The sequence below is a fragment of the Dipodomys spectabilis genome, unplaced genomic scaffold (assembly GCF_019054845.1).
Source record: "Dipodomys spectabilis isolate Male_0828 unplaced genomic scaffold, ASM1905484v1 ptg000422l, whole genome shotgun sequence".
NCBI lineage: Eukaryota > Metazoa > Chordata > Mammalia > Rodentia > Heteromyidae > Dipodomys > Dipodomys spectabilis.
Window position 1 is genome coordinate 3,416,533 of NW_024871099.1, and position 14,229 is coordinate 3,430,761.

At 48.2% G+C, this 14,229-nt stretch overlaps 1 protein-coding gene across 3 annotated transcripts in view; it reads right to left on the reverse strand.

The window, feature by feature from the left end:
* Cep89 (centrosomal protein 89) overlaps positions 1–14,154 on the reverse strand; it is a 28,744-nt gene extending 14,590 nt beyond the window's left edge. For 2 of the 3 annotated variants that reach the window (XM_042667835.1, XM_042667838.1), the window contains exons 1-10: positions 14,021–14,154; positions 10,651–10,757; positions 10,327–10,485; positions 9,049–9,205; positions 7,787–7,880; positions 5,918–5,946; positions 3,359–3,401; positions 2,117–2,353; positions 1,289–1,434; positions 498–548 (exon numbers count right to left, since the gene is read on the reverse strand). In XM_042667835.1, the coding sequence (XP_042523769.1) occupies positions 498–548; positions 1,289–1,434; positions 2,117–2,353; positions 3,359–3,401; positions 5,918–5,946; positions 7,787–7,880; positions 9,049–9,205; positions 10,327–10,485; positions 10,651–10,757; positions 14,021–14,059 (1,062 nt within the window). In that variant the 5' untranslated portion in view covers positions 14,060–14,154. The remainder of the gene's footprint in view (positions 1–497; positions 549–1,288; positions 1,435–2,116; positions 2,354–3,358; positions 3,402–5,917; positions 5,947–7,786; positions 7,881–9,048; positions 9,206–10,326; positions 10,486–10,650; positions 10,758–14,020) is intronic. The other variant, XM_042667836.1, reaches the window with a different exon arrangement.
* Between the last annotated feature and the right edge of the window lie 75 nt (positions 14,155–14,229).

A 14,229-nucleotide genomic window follows, 5' to 3' on the forward strand; every position in this document is an offset into this window, starting at 1 on the left:
CAACTGCTGAGGAGCACTGCTGGACGAGTGGCTCAGGGGTAGAGTGCAGGTCTCACAAGCACAAGCCCTTGAGTTCAAGTCCCAGGACCAACTCTCAGGAAAAAAAAAAAAAAAGACGGCTAATGGAGTTCTTCAGTCTAAACCCAAGCAGAAAACTGTTTTTTCTGTGCTAGTCCTGGGGCTTGAACTTAGGACCTGGGCACTGTCCCTGAGCTTTTGTGTTCAAAGCTGGTGTTCTGCCACTCTTCTGGCTTTTGGTGGTTCATTACAGCTAAGGGTCTCATAGACTTTCCTACCCAGGCTGGCTTTGAACCATGATCCTCAGATCTCAGCCTCCTGAGCAGCTAGGATGGCAGGTGTGAGCCACTGGCACTTGACCAACAGCAAACGTTATTCAAGGCAAGAAAATAAAGAGGGTTTTTTTTGGAATGGATTTCAATTATTACATAAACAGCACGCAGAAAACGCGGACCTGCAATTCAACAGCCATCTCTTACCAGCCAGGGGGGCGTGGGGCCATTTGCTGGGAGGGCACCAACGTGTGAACTCTAAGAACAAAACATGGCAGACAAAATAAACTGTGTCCTCCCACCACTCCAAGCAATAGATTTCCTTACTTCTTTCTCTCCCTCCCCTCCCCCCACCTTCTCAGCAAAGGCCAGGCATCTCCGTGTCCTCTCCTGGGTTCAAGTCCCTGCTCTGTGTGGCACCAGCCTGTTGTGCATATGCCTATAAGCACAACTCCACACAGTGACACCCATGGCCATGGCTGCAGTCACAGCCTGGACTGAGGACAGCACTGACATGCAGTGCCGACTTCACATCCTGAATCTGGTATTTCTCTGTTTTAGTATCTGACAAAGGGGCTTTACTGCCTTTCTTCTGGGGAAAGAACAAAATGGGTCTGGTCCTGAGAATGACTGTTTTTGACATTAAGTGTTTTGGGTTTATTTGTTTTTTTTTTTGTGCTAGTCTTGGGTGTTGTCCAAGTTTTGCTTTGTTTGCTCAAGGCTGGTGCTCTACCATTTGAGCCACAGCTCCACTTTTGGCTTTTTAGTGGTTCACTGACGATGAGAGTCTCACAGATTTTCCTACCCAGGCTGGTTTCAAATCTTGATCCTCAGACCTCAGCTTCTTCAGCAGATAAGATTACAGGTGGAAGGCACTAGCACCTGGCTCTGAATATTTTATATATAAATGTAATATTGAATTGTAAAAAATAAGAAATCAGCTCAACCCTAAAGGCTGGGAGGAAGTCTGAGAGCTTTTCCTTAGTTAGAAACATTACCTCTTCCTCAGACAAATGCCTGAATTTTGTTTGGTAGCGACTCAGTTCCACGTTCAAACGATGGGCGATTATTTTCAACTGGTCATTTTCATGTTCCAGCTCTTCAATGTGCTTTCTTAGAGAAAGCAACTCAAATGTAGCAGGTACTAAAGAAAATGGCTATGATTACACCGTGACGAACAATACTGGCCAGCATTCATATAACATGCTTATCACTTTGCCTTTGTTTCCCTTCTAGGTTCACAGCGAATCTATACACAACCGCTATCAAAGTCACAAAGCTATCTGGTAAGAGAGGGCTATCTGCATGCAGAGGCTCATGCTTGTAATCCCAGCTATTTGGGAAGCTAAGACCTCAGGATCACAGTTTGAAGCCAGCCCAGGTCTGTAAGGCTCTTCAAATGAAGCGCGCACACGCGTGTGCGTGCGCACACACACACACACACACACACACACACACACAAACTATAGGTAGGGTGATAGAGTGCTTGCCTTGCATGCATGAGGCCCTAGGTTTGATTCTCAGCACCACATAAGCAGAAAAGGCTGGAAGTGGCACTGTGGCTCAAGTGGTAGAGTGCTAGCCTTGAGCCAAAGAGCTGAGGGACAGTGCCCAGGCTCAGCGTTCAGGCCCCACGAATGACAAAACAAAACTGTAGGTATAACAATGGCTTAAGTAGTAGAGCACCAGCCTTGAGCAAAAAAGCCAAGAAAGAGCATGAGGCCCTGAGTTCAAGCCCCAGAACCAGCATAGACAAAAGAAATGATGGATATTAATGAATCTTAAACATGACAACATAAAATCCAGACATTCACATGAAATCTTACCTCTCAAGGCAAGGGAGGTTTCCCCGCCCTGACCGGAAGCCTGCGCAGCCTCTTCTGGCCCTTGGTCACCATGTTCCAGCTTCTGAAGTTTTGATTGTAAATCTTTCACTAGTTTCTTCGTAGCCTTTAGATGAGCTCTGAGATTGTGATTTTTCATGTTCAGGTGCAAATTTTCTTCTTTCAACTCCTCAAGCTTTTCTTTGGTTATTTCTACACATCTCTGTTGTACTCGGCTAGCTGGATATGAGAAGCATGGGGGGTGGAGCTTAAAAGGTTGGCTGTTGGCTGTTTACGTCAAAAGCATGTAATAAAGCTGCGCGCCCCTAGCTCACACCTATAATCTCAGCTACTCAGGAAGCTGAGATCTGAGGATTAAGGTTCAAAGCCAAGCCCAGCCAGAAAAATCCATGAGACTCATCTCCAATGAACCAGCAAAAACAAAAACATGGGTTTGCATGTTTGGCTGCTGGTCTTGCAGAAAGATGCCTAATTGCTGTTCCACGTAGGCTTGGCTCCATTTCTGCCATGCCAGCTCAGTGTTTGGTGCTGTTGGCAGGGAGAGAAACTTCTAGCCCACCAGATTCATTCTGCATAGTAGAGTCTTTTTCTGGGCTGGGAAGGTGGCTTAGTGGTAGAGTGCTTGCCTTGCATGCATGAAGCCCTGGATTCTGTTCCTCAGTACCACATAAATAGAAAAGGCCGTGCCCCATGCCGGTGGCTCACGCCTGTAATCCTAGTTACTCAGGAGGCTGAGATCTGAGGATCGAGGTTCAAAGCCAGCCCAGGCGGGAAAGTCCATGAGACTCTTGTCTCCAATAAACCACTAGAAAACAGGAAGTGGTACTGTGGCTCAAGTGGCAGAGGGCTAGCCTTTTGTGCTAGCACAAAAGCTCAGGGACAGTGCCCAAGCCTTGAGTTCAAGCCCCAGAACTGGAAAACAAAACAAAGCAACAACAACAAATACCCTGAAAGGCACTGGGGCACCCCGATCCCCATAAAGCATCAGCACCTTAACAGAGCCCTCACTTTCTCTCAGCTCCAAGTCCACCTGGACCCCAGGACCTTTGTACCTCCATGCACATGGATACCTACCACCCAATGTGGCCCCTTTTACTTTGGTCAGTTCCACAACTACTACCCGTTCCCCAAGGAAGGCAGAGGGACTTCATTTGTGATCAAGGCCATTTTGGGACATGTCCTAAATGGAGTTGGTCAGTCCTGATGACCCTGGAGGGCAAGTACCTGGGGAGGGGGGTGGCTTGTCACACAATGGCGTTCTGTCATCCTGGGAAAGAAAAGAAGGAGACTGAGCAGAGTCTGAGCAACGGGTGCCAGGTGCACCTTGCCCTGCACAGTGGCTGTTCTAGCTTTAGGACCCCCATCTCCACCTGGCAGGGCGCCCTCTGCTGGTGGCTCAGGCGACTTTTTCCCCCCCGTTTTAGCTTTAGGACTCCATCTCCACCTGCAGGGCGCCCTCTGCTGGCTGCTCAGGTGAATTTTCCTCAGCTTTAGGACCCCATCTCCATCAGCAGGGCATCCTTTGCTGGTGGTTCTCAGATGCAGTTACCCTGGGAGAAAGTCCATCTTCACCTGGGTGTTCAGTGGCTGTATCTTATATGTAGGCTGCCTATGAGTGACATAACTTCAGTTCTCTTTCTACATTCATCATGGAACAAAGCTGTAACAGGCAGAGATGCACCGACAGGGCTTTTGCTAGCTGGAGAATGTAGGAAAAAACTCCCCAGCCACTGCAGCAAAACACATTTCCAAAATTTCAAGGAAGGAACAGGACAGGTGGTTCATGCCTACAATCCTCAGAAGGCTGAGATCTACGGATCATGGTGTGAAGCCAGCCCAGGCAAGAAAGTCCATGAGATTCTTATTTCCAAGTAATCCCCAAAAAGCCAGAAATAGAGCTATAGCTCAGTGGTAAAGGGCCAGTCTTGAGTGAGAAAGCTAAGGGAATGGCTGGGAATGTGGCTCAGTGGGAGAGCGCTTGCCTCACATGCATGAAGCCCTGGATTGGATTCCTCAGTTCCACAAAACAGAAAAGGCTGGACGTGGCACTGTGGCTCAAATAGTAGAGTGGTAGCCTTGAGCAAAAGAAGCTCAGGGACAGTGCACAGGCCCTGAGTTCAAGCCCCAGGACTGGCAAAAAAAAAACCCACTATATTTTAGAGTGCTTGCCTTGAGCTGAAGAGCTGAGGGACAGCACTCAGGCGCAGAGTTCAAGCCCCATAACAGAAAGAAAGAAAGAAAGAAAGAAAGAAAGAAAGAAAGAAAGAAAGAAAGAAAGGAAGGAAGGAAGGAAGGAAGGAAGGAAGGAAGGAAGGAAGGAAGGAAGGAAGGAAGGAAGGAAAGGAAGGAAGGAAGGAAGGAAGGAAGGAAGGAAGGAAGGAAGGAAGGAAGGAAGGAAGGAAGAAAGGAAGAAAGGAAGCAAGCAAGCAAGCAAGCAAAGGGAAAAAGCCATAGGTCTTGAGTTCAAGCCCCAGTATAGGCACCAATTATTTTTTAACTTTCCGTTCTGCATTGGTGTAATATTTAGTTTCTAATTTCTGCTGAAAAAGTAGAAAAGGTAATTATCTCTACTGAGAAATGTTTTGTAAGACAGGGTCTTATATAGCCAGGCTGGTCTCAAATTCTGTCTTCCTTCCTCAGCCACCAAAGTACTGGGATTACAGGTATTTCCCACTCTGCCTGATGAGAAATGCTTAATATTTAAATTCTGGGAGGGCTCACAGAGAGGGCGAATGAGAATGAATGTGGTCAAGGTAACTGATTTTCACGCATGAAAATACAACAATGAAACCTGTTGAAATTGCCGGGTGTTGGTGGCTCAAGGCTGTAATCCTAGCTACTCAGAAGGCTGAGATCTGAGGATAACAGTTCAAAGCCAGCCTGGGCAGAAAAGTCCATGAGACTCTTATCTCCAATAAACCACCAGAAAACCAGAAGTGGCGCTGTGGCTCAAGCGACAGGGCACTCGCCTTGAGCTGAAGAGCACAGGGACAGAGCCCAGGCCCAGAGTTCAAGCCCCACGACCAAAAAGAAAAAGACACCTGTTGAGGTGAGTGAGATGGAGGGGTGATGCTGATGGGATACAATGTCACAATGAAACCCCCTTATACAATTAATGGATGCTAATAAAAGGTTCTCACACCATCCACAATGAAAAACATAAGGACTATTTGTATATTTGCAAAGTAGTTACTAAAACTGTCCAGTGCTTCTATAGGTAAAATTGATTGTTAACCTTTGAAGACATTTCTTTTGTTACTAAAACTTTGGAAAATATGAGTTTCATTTTTTTTTTAAAGACAGGGTCTTGTTCAGCTCATCTGTCGGAGAGATGCGCTCATCATACTTCACAAGTATTTAAGTGAAGGCTGGGCATGGCGGTTCATATCTATAATCCTAGCACTCAGGAGGCTAAGGCAGGAGGATCAAAGGGTTAAGGCCAGTGAGCCCCTGCTGCAAAAAAAAAAAGTAATGAAACACTGAATAAGAAAGAACTTTTAGGGAAAGATTTCTCCCATCCTATAAATCACAAGACTACTTAAAAAATATGGCATAGGCTGGGAATGGGGCACAAATGGTAGAATGCTAGCCTTGAGCAAAAGAAGCTCAGGGACAGCGCTCAGGCCCTGAGTTCAAGCCTCAGGAGTGGCCATTCTATTGATTGAGAATATTCTTTGCAAAAATAAACTTACCAAGTGACACTGAGCAAGAAGCACTGTACTTCCTAACCTGACTTGTGGAATAAGCTCTTTGTACAACTACTTAATAAATAAATAAGCTTACCTTTAAATTCAGACCACAGTATGTACCATCTGATTAAAAAAAGAAGAAAGAGCTTTAACAGTACATTAAAAAACCTGACAAACTCAAGAAGAGTACATTCAGAGGCGCTCTGACAATTACCTCCCGCCCAGCAAGGTCCAGCTGGGACAAGAGATGCATTGCAACCCACGTGGCAGGTGGCTCCTGGGGTAAGCCAGAACCTTCCCTGTTGTTCACTTACTCTTATTGTCTTCAACCTGAACCCCTGTGGTAGTTATAGCACCCCAGAGCCAGGCTAGACCCTCCCACAGCCCTGAGTTCTTCCCACATCTCTAACTCTGCACCAGTGCCCAAATAGGCCACACTGACTGCTGCAGCCATCCTGCCACAAGCACCATCACTCTAGGTAGAACATAGCACCTCGGCTCATAAAGACACACAAAGACCAACCTGCCCAGGACTCAGCTTCTACCCAGAGGAAACTGAGGTGCCCCCAGAAGAAGGTAATCCCACACTCGAGTGGGCTGAAAATGGTTGAGGCTAGGTTGCTTCTAATGGTCCAATACGGATCTGCATAAGAGTATAAGTAACTGGCTGAATATTAAAAAAAAAAAAAAAAAAAAAAAGACACAGAAAGCCAGAGGCTGGTAGTTCAGTCCTATAATCCATGCTACTCAAAAAACTGAGCTCTGAGGATTAGGGTTTGAAGCCAACCTAGGCTTTTAGAAAAGTCTGTGGGTTTTTATCTCCAATTAGCTAGCAAAAAGCTAGAACTGCTGGGCACTGGTGGCTCATGCCTGTAATCCTAACTACTCAGGAGGCTGAGATCTGAGGATCAGGGTTCACAGCTAGCCCGGGGAAGGAAAGTCCGTGAAACTTTTTTTTTTTGGGGGGGGGTCCAGTCGTGGGGCCTGAACTCTGGGCCTGGGCGCTGTCTCTCAGCTCTTCAGCTCAAGGCTAGTGCTCTACCACTTGAGCCACAGCACCACTTCCGGCTTTTTTCTTTTTGCTTATGTGGTGCTGAGGAATCAAACCCAGAGCCTCAGGCATGCAAGGCAAGCGCTCTACCACTGAGCCACCTTCCCAGCCCCATCCGTGAAACTCTTATCTCCAATAAACCACCAGAAAAGCGGAAGTGGCACGGTGGCTCCAGTGGTAGAGCGCTAGCCTTGAGCTGAAGAGCTGAGGGGCAGCGCCCAGGCCCAGAGTTCAAGCCCAGCAACCGAAAACAAAACAAAGAAGCTAGAACTGCAGATTCGACTTAAGTGGCAGAGTGCCAGCATTGAGCAAAAATTCTGAGGGTCAGCACCCATCCCCAAATTCAAGCACCAGTACTGGCACAAAAAACAAAAACAACAACAAAGCCACAGATTTGCAAAACACAGAAAGAAAGAAGCTCTACAGGACTAAAAAAAAGAAACACACACACACACACACACACACACACACACACTCACCACTGATAAATTTGCTTAAAACATGATATAATATTCAAAATCTAGTTTGGGTGCCAGTGCCTCATGTTGGTCATCCTAGCTACTCGGGAGGCTGAGATCTGAGGATCAGAGTTCAAGGCCAATCCAGGAAGAAAAGTCCTGGAGATTCTTATCTCTGTTAACCTGAAAAAAAAGAAAAAAGAAAAAAAAAGCCAGAAAAGGAGCTGTAGCTCCAGTGATAGTGTGCTTGCTTTCCTTGAGCAAAAAAGTGCAGGAAAAACCTCAGATTCTGAGTGCAAGGACCAGTACTGGCACAAAAATAAATTAATTGATAAATGAATGAATGAAAGCACAGAGCCACAGCATGGAGACGTGGACACGCAAGCGCTAGCGGCCAACATTTAGCAGGACCATCGCTGTTCTTGTCCAGGTGACTACACTAGGTGTGGCTCACCTTGCTGGCTGGTGAGAGGAGAGGGGCTGGAGAGCCCATCCAGCTCCAAGCCATCATCATCCTGCTCACCGTCCTCTTCACTCGATAGCAGCACCTAGACGTTACACAAGAACAAGCACAGACTAAGTGCTGGCTGGGAGGAATGTGCTCCTGATGGGTCCAGTCTTACCAGGACTTCTCCCCTTCCACCTGCCTCCCTAAACAACTAAGCTGATTTTTTTTTTTTTGCCAGTCCTGGGGCTTGAACTCAGGGCCTGGGCACTGTCCCTGAGCCTCTTTTTTTTGCTCAAGGCTACTGCTTGAGCCACAGTGCCACTTCCAGCTTTTTCTGCTTATGTGGTGCTGAGGAATTGAACCCAGGGCCTCATGCATGCAAGGCAAGCACTCTACCACTGAGCCACCTTCCCAGTCCTAAACTGCTTTTTTTTTGTTTGTTTGGTGCTGGTCATGAGACTTGAACTCAGGGCCTGGGTAGTATCCCTTAACTTTTTTACTCAAGGCTGGTACATTTGAGCCACAGCTCTACTTCCAGCTTTTTGTTAGTTCACTGGAGGTAAGAGTCTCATGGAATTTTCTGACCAGGCTGGCTTTAAACTGTGCTCCTCAGATTTTGGCCTCCTGAGTAGCTGGGATTACAGGTGTGAGTTACCAGCACCAGGAAGCTCTGCTTTCTTAAATGACACTAAAAGGGTGCCGTCTGGTGGGCTGGGAGAAAATCTCACAGATCTCAAGAAAAGCCTGCACGGCAAGGACAAGACTTGGGCCATGAGGAGCTTCACACCACACCAGTGCGGTGCTGGTGGCTCACACCTGTCAGCCTAGCCCCTCACGACGCTAAAACTGAGCATCACAGTTCAGAGCCGGACCAGGTAGAAAAGTCTGAGACACTCTTATCTCCAACGAACCATCACAAAGCCGGAAGTGGAGCTGTGCTGTGGTTCAAATAGTGGAATGTTAGTTTTGAGTCAAGAAGCTCAAGGAGAGTACCCAGGCCCTGAGTTCAAATCCCAGTACTGGCAAAAACACACAGACAAGAAGCATGAAGAACTTTACCATTTCCTTTGAAGAACAAGGGAAAAAGGTTTACATTTTCAGCAGAAGCAGACAGCAATCAAGCTGGACACATTAAAAGCCAAATCAAAAAGAATCAAATGATCAAATGTGACAATTGGAGAGCAGGTTGCAAACGCCCCCTCCCCTCCCCCCGGCCTACATTAATCATGGCCTAAGGTCAAGGAAGGACCCTGGAGGGTAGCAGTTACCTGGCTTCTGTGGGATGCAGAGTGCACAGCACTGCCGTCCCCTGACTCCTTGTTGCTGGCAGACACCAGCATACCGCCTTCCTCTTCTTCCCTGTAGTCCAATGTCTCAAAGGAGGGCAAAGAAATTGCTTTGCCCAAATTGTTCTCCCAATTCAGCCTATATTAGAGCAATAAGGAGTTTCTAAACAAGAGAACAAACATTGACATCCATTTCTACACACTGTTGTTTGTTTTTGTCACTACATAGCCCAGACTTGTTGAACAGTGCCAGGATTACAGGAATGCACCATCATACTCAACTGCTGCATACATATTAAGGCAGGTCCCTCCAAGTTCCCACCATCGAGGTATTACAACACACTCCAAAATAGATAGAAGCTGGCCAGGTGCCTGTAGCCTACACATGTAATCCTTGCTACTCAGGAGGCTGAGATCTGAGAAATCTGGTTCAAAGTCAGCTGGGGCGGAAAAGTCTGTGAGACCCTTATCTCCAATTAAGTACCAAAAAGCCCAAAGTGGAGCTGTAGCTCAAGTGGTAGAGCACTAGCCTTGAGCACAATAGCTCAGGGAAAGTACCCAGGTCTTCACTTAAAGCCCAGGGTTTGAAACAAAAAATAGATCGGCTGGGAATGTGGCTGAGTGTGGAGTGCTTGCCTAGCACTGGGTTTGATTCCTCAGTAACACTTAGATTAAATTAAAAAACAAACAAAAAAATAGAAGCTTAAACACTAAAGCATCCACTATCCATTCACTTCTATATACTTCAAATTTCTTGCTAGGTTTGTTTTGTTTTAGAGCTGGTACTGAGACTTGAACTCAGTGCCTCATTCTATCACTTTAGCCACACCTCCATTTCTTTGTGCTGATTAATTCTGCTCCAGCTGGCTTTGAACTGGGATCCTCAGATCTCAAAAACAGAGGTGTGAATCACCAGTTCCCATTCAGCAAGATCTGCTCTAGAGCTAGTTCTGATTCAAGAGCAGTGAATAGGGCTGGGCACATACCACAAATGGTAGAACATTTGCTTAGCTACTCAGGAGGCTGAGATCTGAGGATCTTGGTTTGAAGCCAGCCTGGGTAGGAAAGTCTATGAGACTCTTATCTCCAATGAACCACCAAAAAGCTGGATGTGGAGCTATGGCTCACTGGTAGAATGCCAGACTTAAGTAAAAAAAAAAGCTCAGGGACAGTGCCCAGGTCTTGAGCTCAAGCTGAGGACCAGCACATGCACACGCACACGCACACACATACACACAGAGTGACCACATTGACCCCTACCGAGGCCTGGGCTCAGCGGTGGCTGCCTGGAGCTCAGTGGTGCTGTCCTTTCCGACAGAGAAGGTGTCACTCTCAGACCAGGATCTTGGACGAGGCTGGGGAATGGCAACGGTCCGTCCAGTCAATGTGGTTGCCAGAATGGCTGCAGCCAGAGCAGATCTAGGGACAGGAAGATCCCCAGGAGATATTGAGCCAGTTCACACCTGCACTGTGGCCCGATGGCCCTGTGGCTGTGGGGACAGATATTTCCCACTTGTCCACTACTTGAGTCTCGTCCTTGCCGGCTTGGGCACAGGGCATAGGCGTTACTCAATCTGGACTCACCGGGGTCGCTCTGGAGAGGGGTCTGGGCTGCGGGGAGGAGGCGTGCGGGGCACAGCTGGCTTTGGAGCAATGCTGGCTGCAGGGAGGAGGCCATGGATGATGTGTTTCTGCCCAAATAAAACCCAGGAGAGGTCACAGAGGAGGGAAAAAAAAAATCACTGGATCCTGTCATCCACTATCACCTCCTAAGCCCTCCCCCCCCAGCACCCCACCCCCCCCCCCCCCCCCCCCCCGCTCTTCTCTCATCTCCGATATCCTTCTGGGCAGACAGTCCCTGGCAGATGCTATCACAAGTGCCACCACCTCAGTGCCGCTTCCCTGATGTCCCCAAGTCACCCTCCAGCCCCTCACCAGTCCCAGGCACTGGCCCCTGTGGTGGGTTCCCTGACTCCCTACAACAGAACACGCTCCCCTGGGATGCACAGCCGAGTGTGCTGATCTGGGGCAGCTGATCTCTACATCCGGGGCCATTTGGATGTTCCTTCACTTGCCTTAGTCTCCATTTTCTGGGCACTACGTCATTCACTTCCACCCACTTGAGGGGGACACCACCACAGCAACAAAGACCTGGGGTCCCCTTCCTCCAAAACACCCACACTGCTGGCATAACAAGTGTGCCAAGGGACACTGACAGCAGAATGGAGGTGAGGGAAGGGCAAGAAAACCCATGTAATGCTTTAGAGAAAATCATAGAGGATAGTGGGCTGCCTTCAAGGTAGCACTCTGCCACACATGCAGTGTGATGAAAAGGACAAGGAACAGCATGAACAAGGAGAAGAGCAAGGCACTGGAGGAAGTGCTCTACGAACAAGGGATCCTGTTTGCTAGGATTTGCTGTGATGCCCCAAGAGTCATGTGGGGGAGAGAGGCCAGGGACCAGGGGCTCCGGGTGAGCCAGGAGGGAGGGGGACTATTCCCAAAAGGCCAAAGTGGCCCTTCATAGAATCAACTGGGCATCAGAAGGCCTAAGATACAGGAGAGGAAGGGAACGGAAGTAGAGGGACCGGTAGATTTTAAAAGTCTTCCACAGCCTCTATCACCACACGAGTTGCGCTCCCGAGAACTCATGGGAAACCGAGGACCAGTGGTTCTCGCCTGGAATCCTAGCTATTCAGGAAGCTGAGATCTGAGGATGGTGACAGCCCAGGTAGGAAAGTCCCTGCAACTCTTATTTCCAATAAACCACTCGGAAGTGGTGCTGTGGCTCAAGTGGCACAGTACTCGCCTTGAGCTGAAGAGCTGAGGGACAGCGCCCAGGCCCAGAGTTCAAATCCCACGACTGACAAAAAAAAAAAAAAGAACCCATAGGAGCAGGCTTTCTAGACATATCCCTCCATGCCCGCCTCTCTCTATGGAACTCAACAGTTCGTGTGTCTGTCCCCTCTCTTGCCCTGCCACAATCTAGAGTGACACTCAAGAACAAAAAATGGCTTTGTGGGCTTGGAACACTGTGTGTGTGTGTGTGTGTGTGTGTGTGTGTGTGTGTGTGTGTGTGTGTGTGTGTGTGTGTGTGTGTGTGTGTGTGTGTGTTGGTTGTGGGGGCTTTGTGGGCTTGGAACACTGTGTGTGTGTGTGTGTGTGTGTGTGTGTGTGTGTGTGTGTGTGTGTGTGTGTTGGTTGTGGGGCCTGAACTCTAGGCCTGGACGCTGTCCCTCAGCTCTTCAGCTCAAGGCTAGCGCTCTACCATTTGAGCCACAGCACCACTTCCAGCTTTTTCTGCTTATGTGGTTCTGAGGAATTGAACCCAGAGTCTCATGCATGCAAGACAAGCACTCTTTTTTTTTTTTTTTTTGGTCCGGTAGTGGGGCCTGAACTCTGGGCCTGGGCGCTATCCCTCAGCTCTTCAGCTCAATGCTAGCGCTCTACCACTTGAGCCACAGCGCCACTTCCGGTATTTTTCTTTTTGCTTATGTGGTGCTGAGGAATCGAACCCAGGGCCTCAGGCATGCAAGGCAAGCGCTCTACCACTGAGCCACCTTCCCAGCCCAAGACAAGCACTCTTACACTGAGTCACCTTCCTAGCTTCTTGGAAAACTTTTGCTAATCCCAACCACTTGGAAAGTGGAAATCACAATTTGAAAGCTGGGACATGTTACAAAAACAAAAAACAAAAACCACCAAAAAACAGCTAACAAGACCTTAGGTCAAAAAATAGGCCTGGGGCTGGGAAGGTAGCTCAGTGGTAGAGTGCTTGCCTTGCACGCACGAGGCCCTGGGTTCTTGAGCTGAAGAGCTGAGGGACAGCGCCCAGGCCCAGAGTTCAGGCCCCATGACCAGCAAAAAAAAAAAAAAAGGCGTGGTGGTGGGACTCATCTGTAATCCCAGCTATGTGGGAGTCAGAAGTAGGAGAATCACAGTCCAAGACTGTCTAGGCAAAAAAGCGGGAGCCTACAGAAAATAACATATTTTATATAGATAACTATATGTGTATATATACCATACACATTATATTTTGTAAGTGGTATGTATATAATTTTTAAAGGGCTGGGGACATGGCTCAAATGGTAGTGCTCTTGCCTAGAAAGCCAAAGGTCCTGAGTTTAAACCCCAGTGTCACCAGCACACATGGCCCCAAAAGTCTTCTTAATCTCTGAATCCTAAGGGACTAGTCTCTAGTTAAGCCTTCCAAAATGGGTTTTCCTTTTTTTTTTTTGGGGGGGGGGGGGTCAGTTACTGCGGTTTGAGGCCAGGACCTTACATTTACTAAGGAGGCGCTCAACTGCTAAGCTTTCAGCCTTATTTTTAGTGCAATCACTGAGGCTTGATCTCAGAACCTGGGCACTTTTTTCTTTTTTTCTTCAGTGAAAGCTAGTGCTCTACCACTTGAGCCACATCTCCATTTCTGGTGGGTTTTGTTGTGTTCTTGCTGCTGCTTAAAAAGAGTCTCACAGACTTTCCTGCCCAGGCTGGCTACGAACCACAATCCTCCAGAACTCAACCTCCTGAGTACCTGGGATTACAGGCACACAGTTTATATTATATTATTTTATTTATTGTCGGTCCTGGGGCTTGAACTCTGGGCCTGGGCGCTGTCCCTGAGCTCTTCAGCTCAAGGCGAGCGCTCTACCACTTGAGCCACAGCGCCACTTCTGGCTTTCTGGTGGTTTATTGGTGATGAGAGTCTCACCGCCTTTCCTGCCCGGGCTGGCTTTGAACCGCGATCCTCAGATCTCAGCCTCCTGAGTAGCTAGGATTACAGGCGTGAGCCACCAGCGCCTGGCTTTTTTCTTTTTACAGTTTATATTTTGATCACAATAATTCTGAGAGGATTCTTCCCATCCCGAACGCACAGGCCAAATCCAAACACATCGACCTGTCACCCCCAAAACTCCCGGGGCCAGGGCGCAGGGCGGGTGAGGGGGTCACTTACGAACTGCCTCTTGCGGCCCCTCCGAAAGCTCAGCAGCATCTTTGTTAAGGGATTGTGGGGGTAGGCAGGCCTGGAACCTGGATCTTCCTGGTAAATATTCCCACAGCCAGAACCGCACCCCTCAGCTGAGCCTCTCCGCGCTGGTTTAACGCCAACCGCTGTTTTCCCTTCTAGACTTTGCAGTATCCGCGCTTGCTATTGGTTCCCGT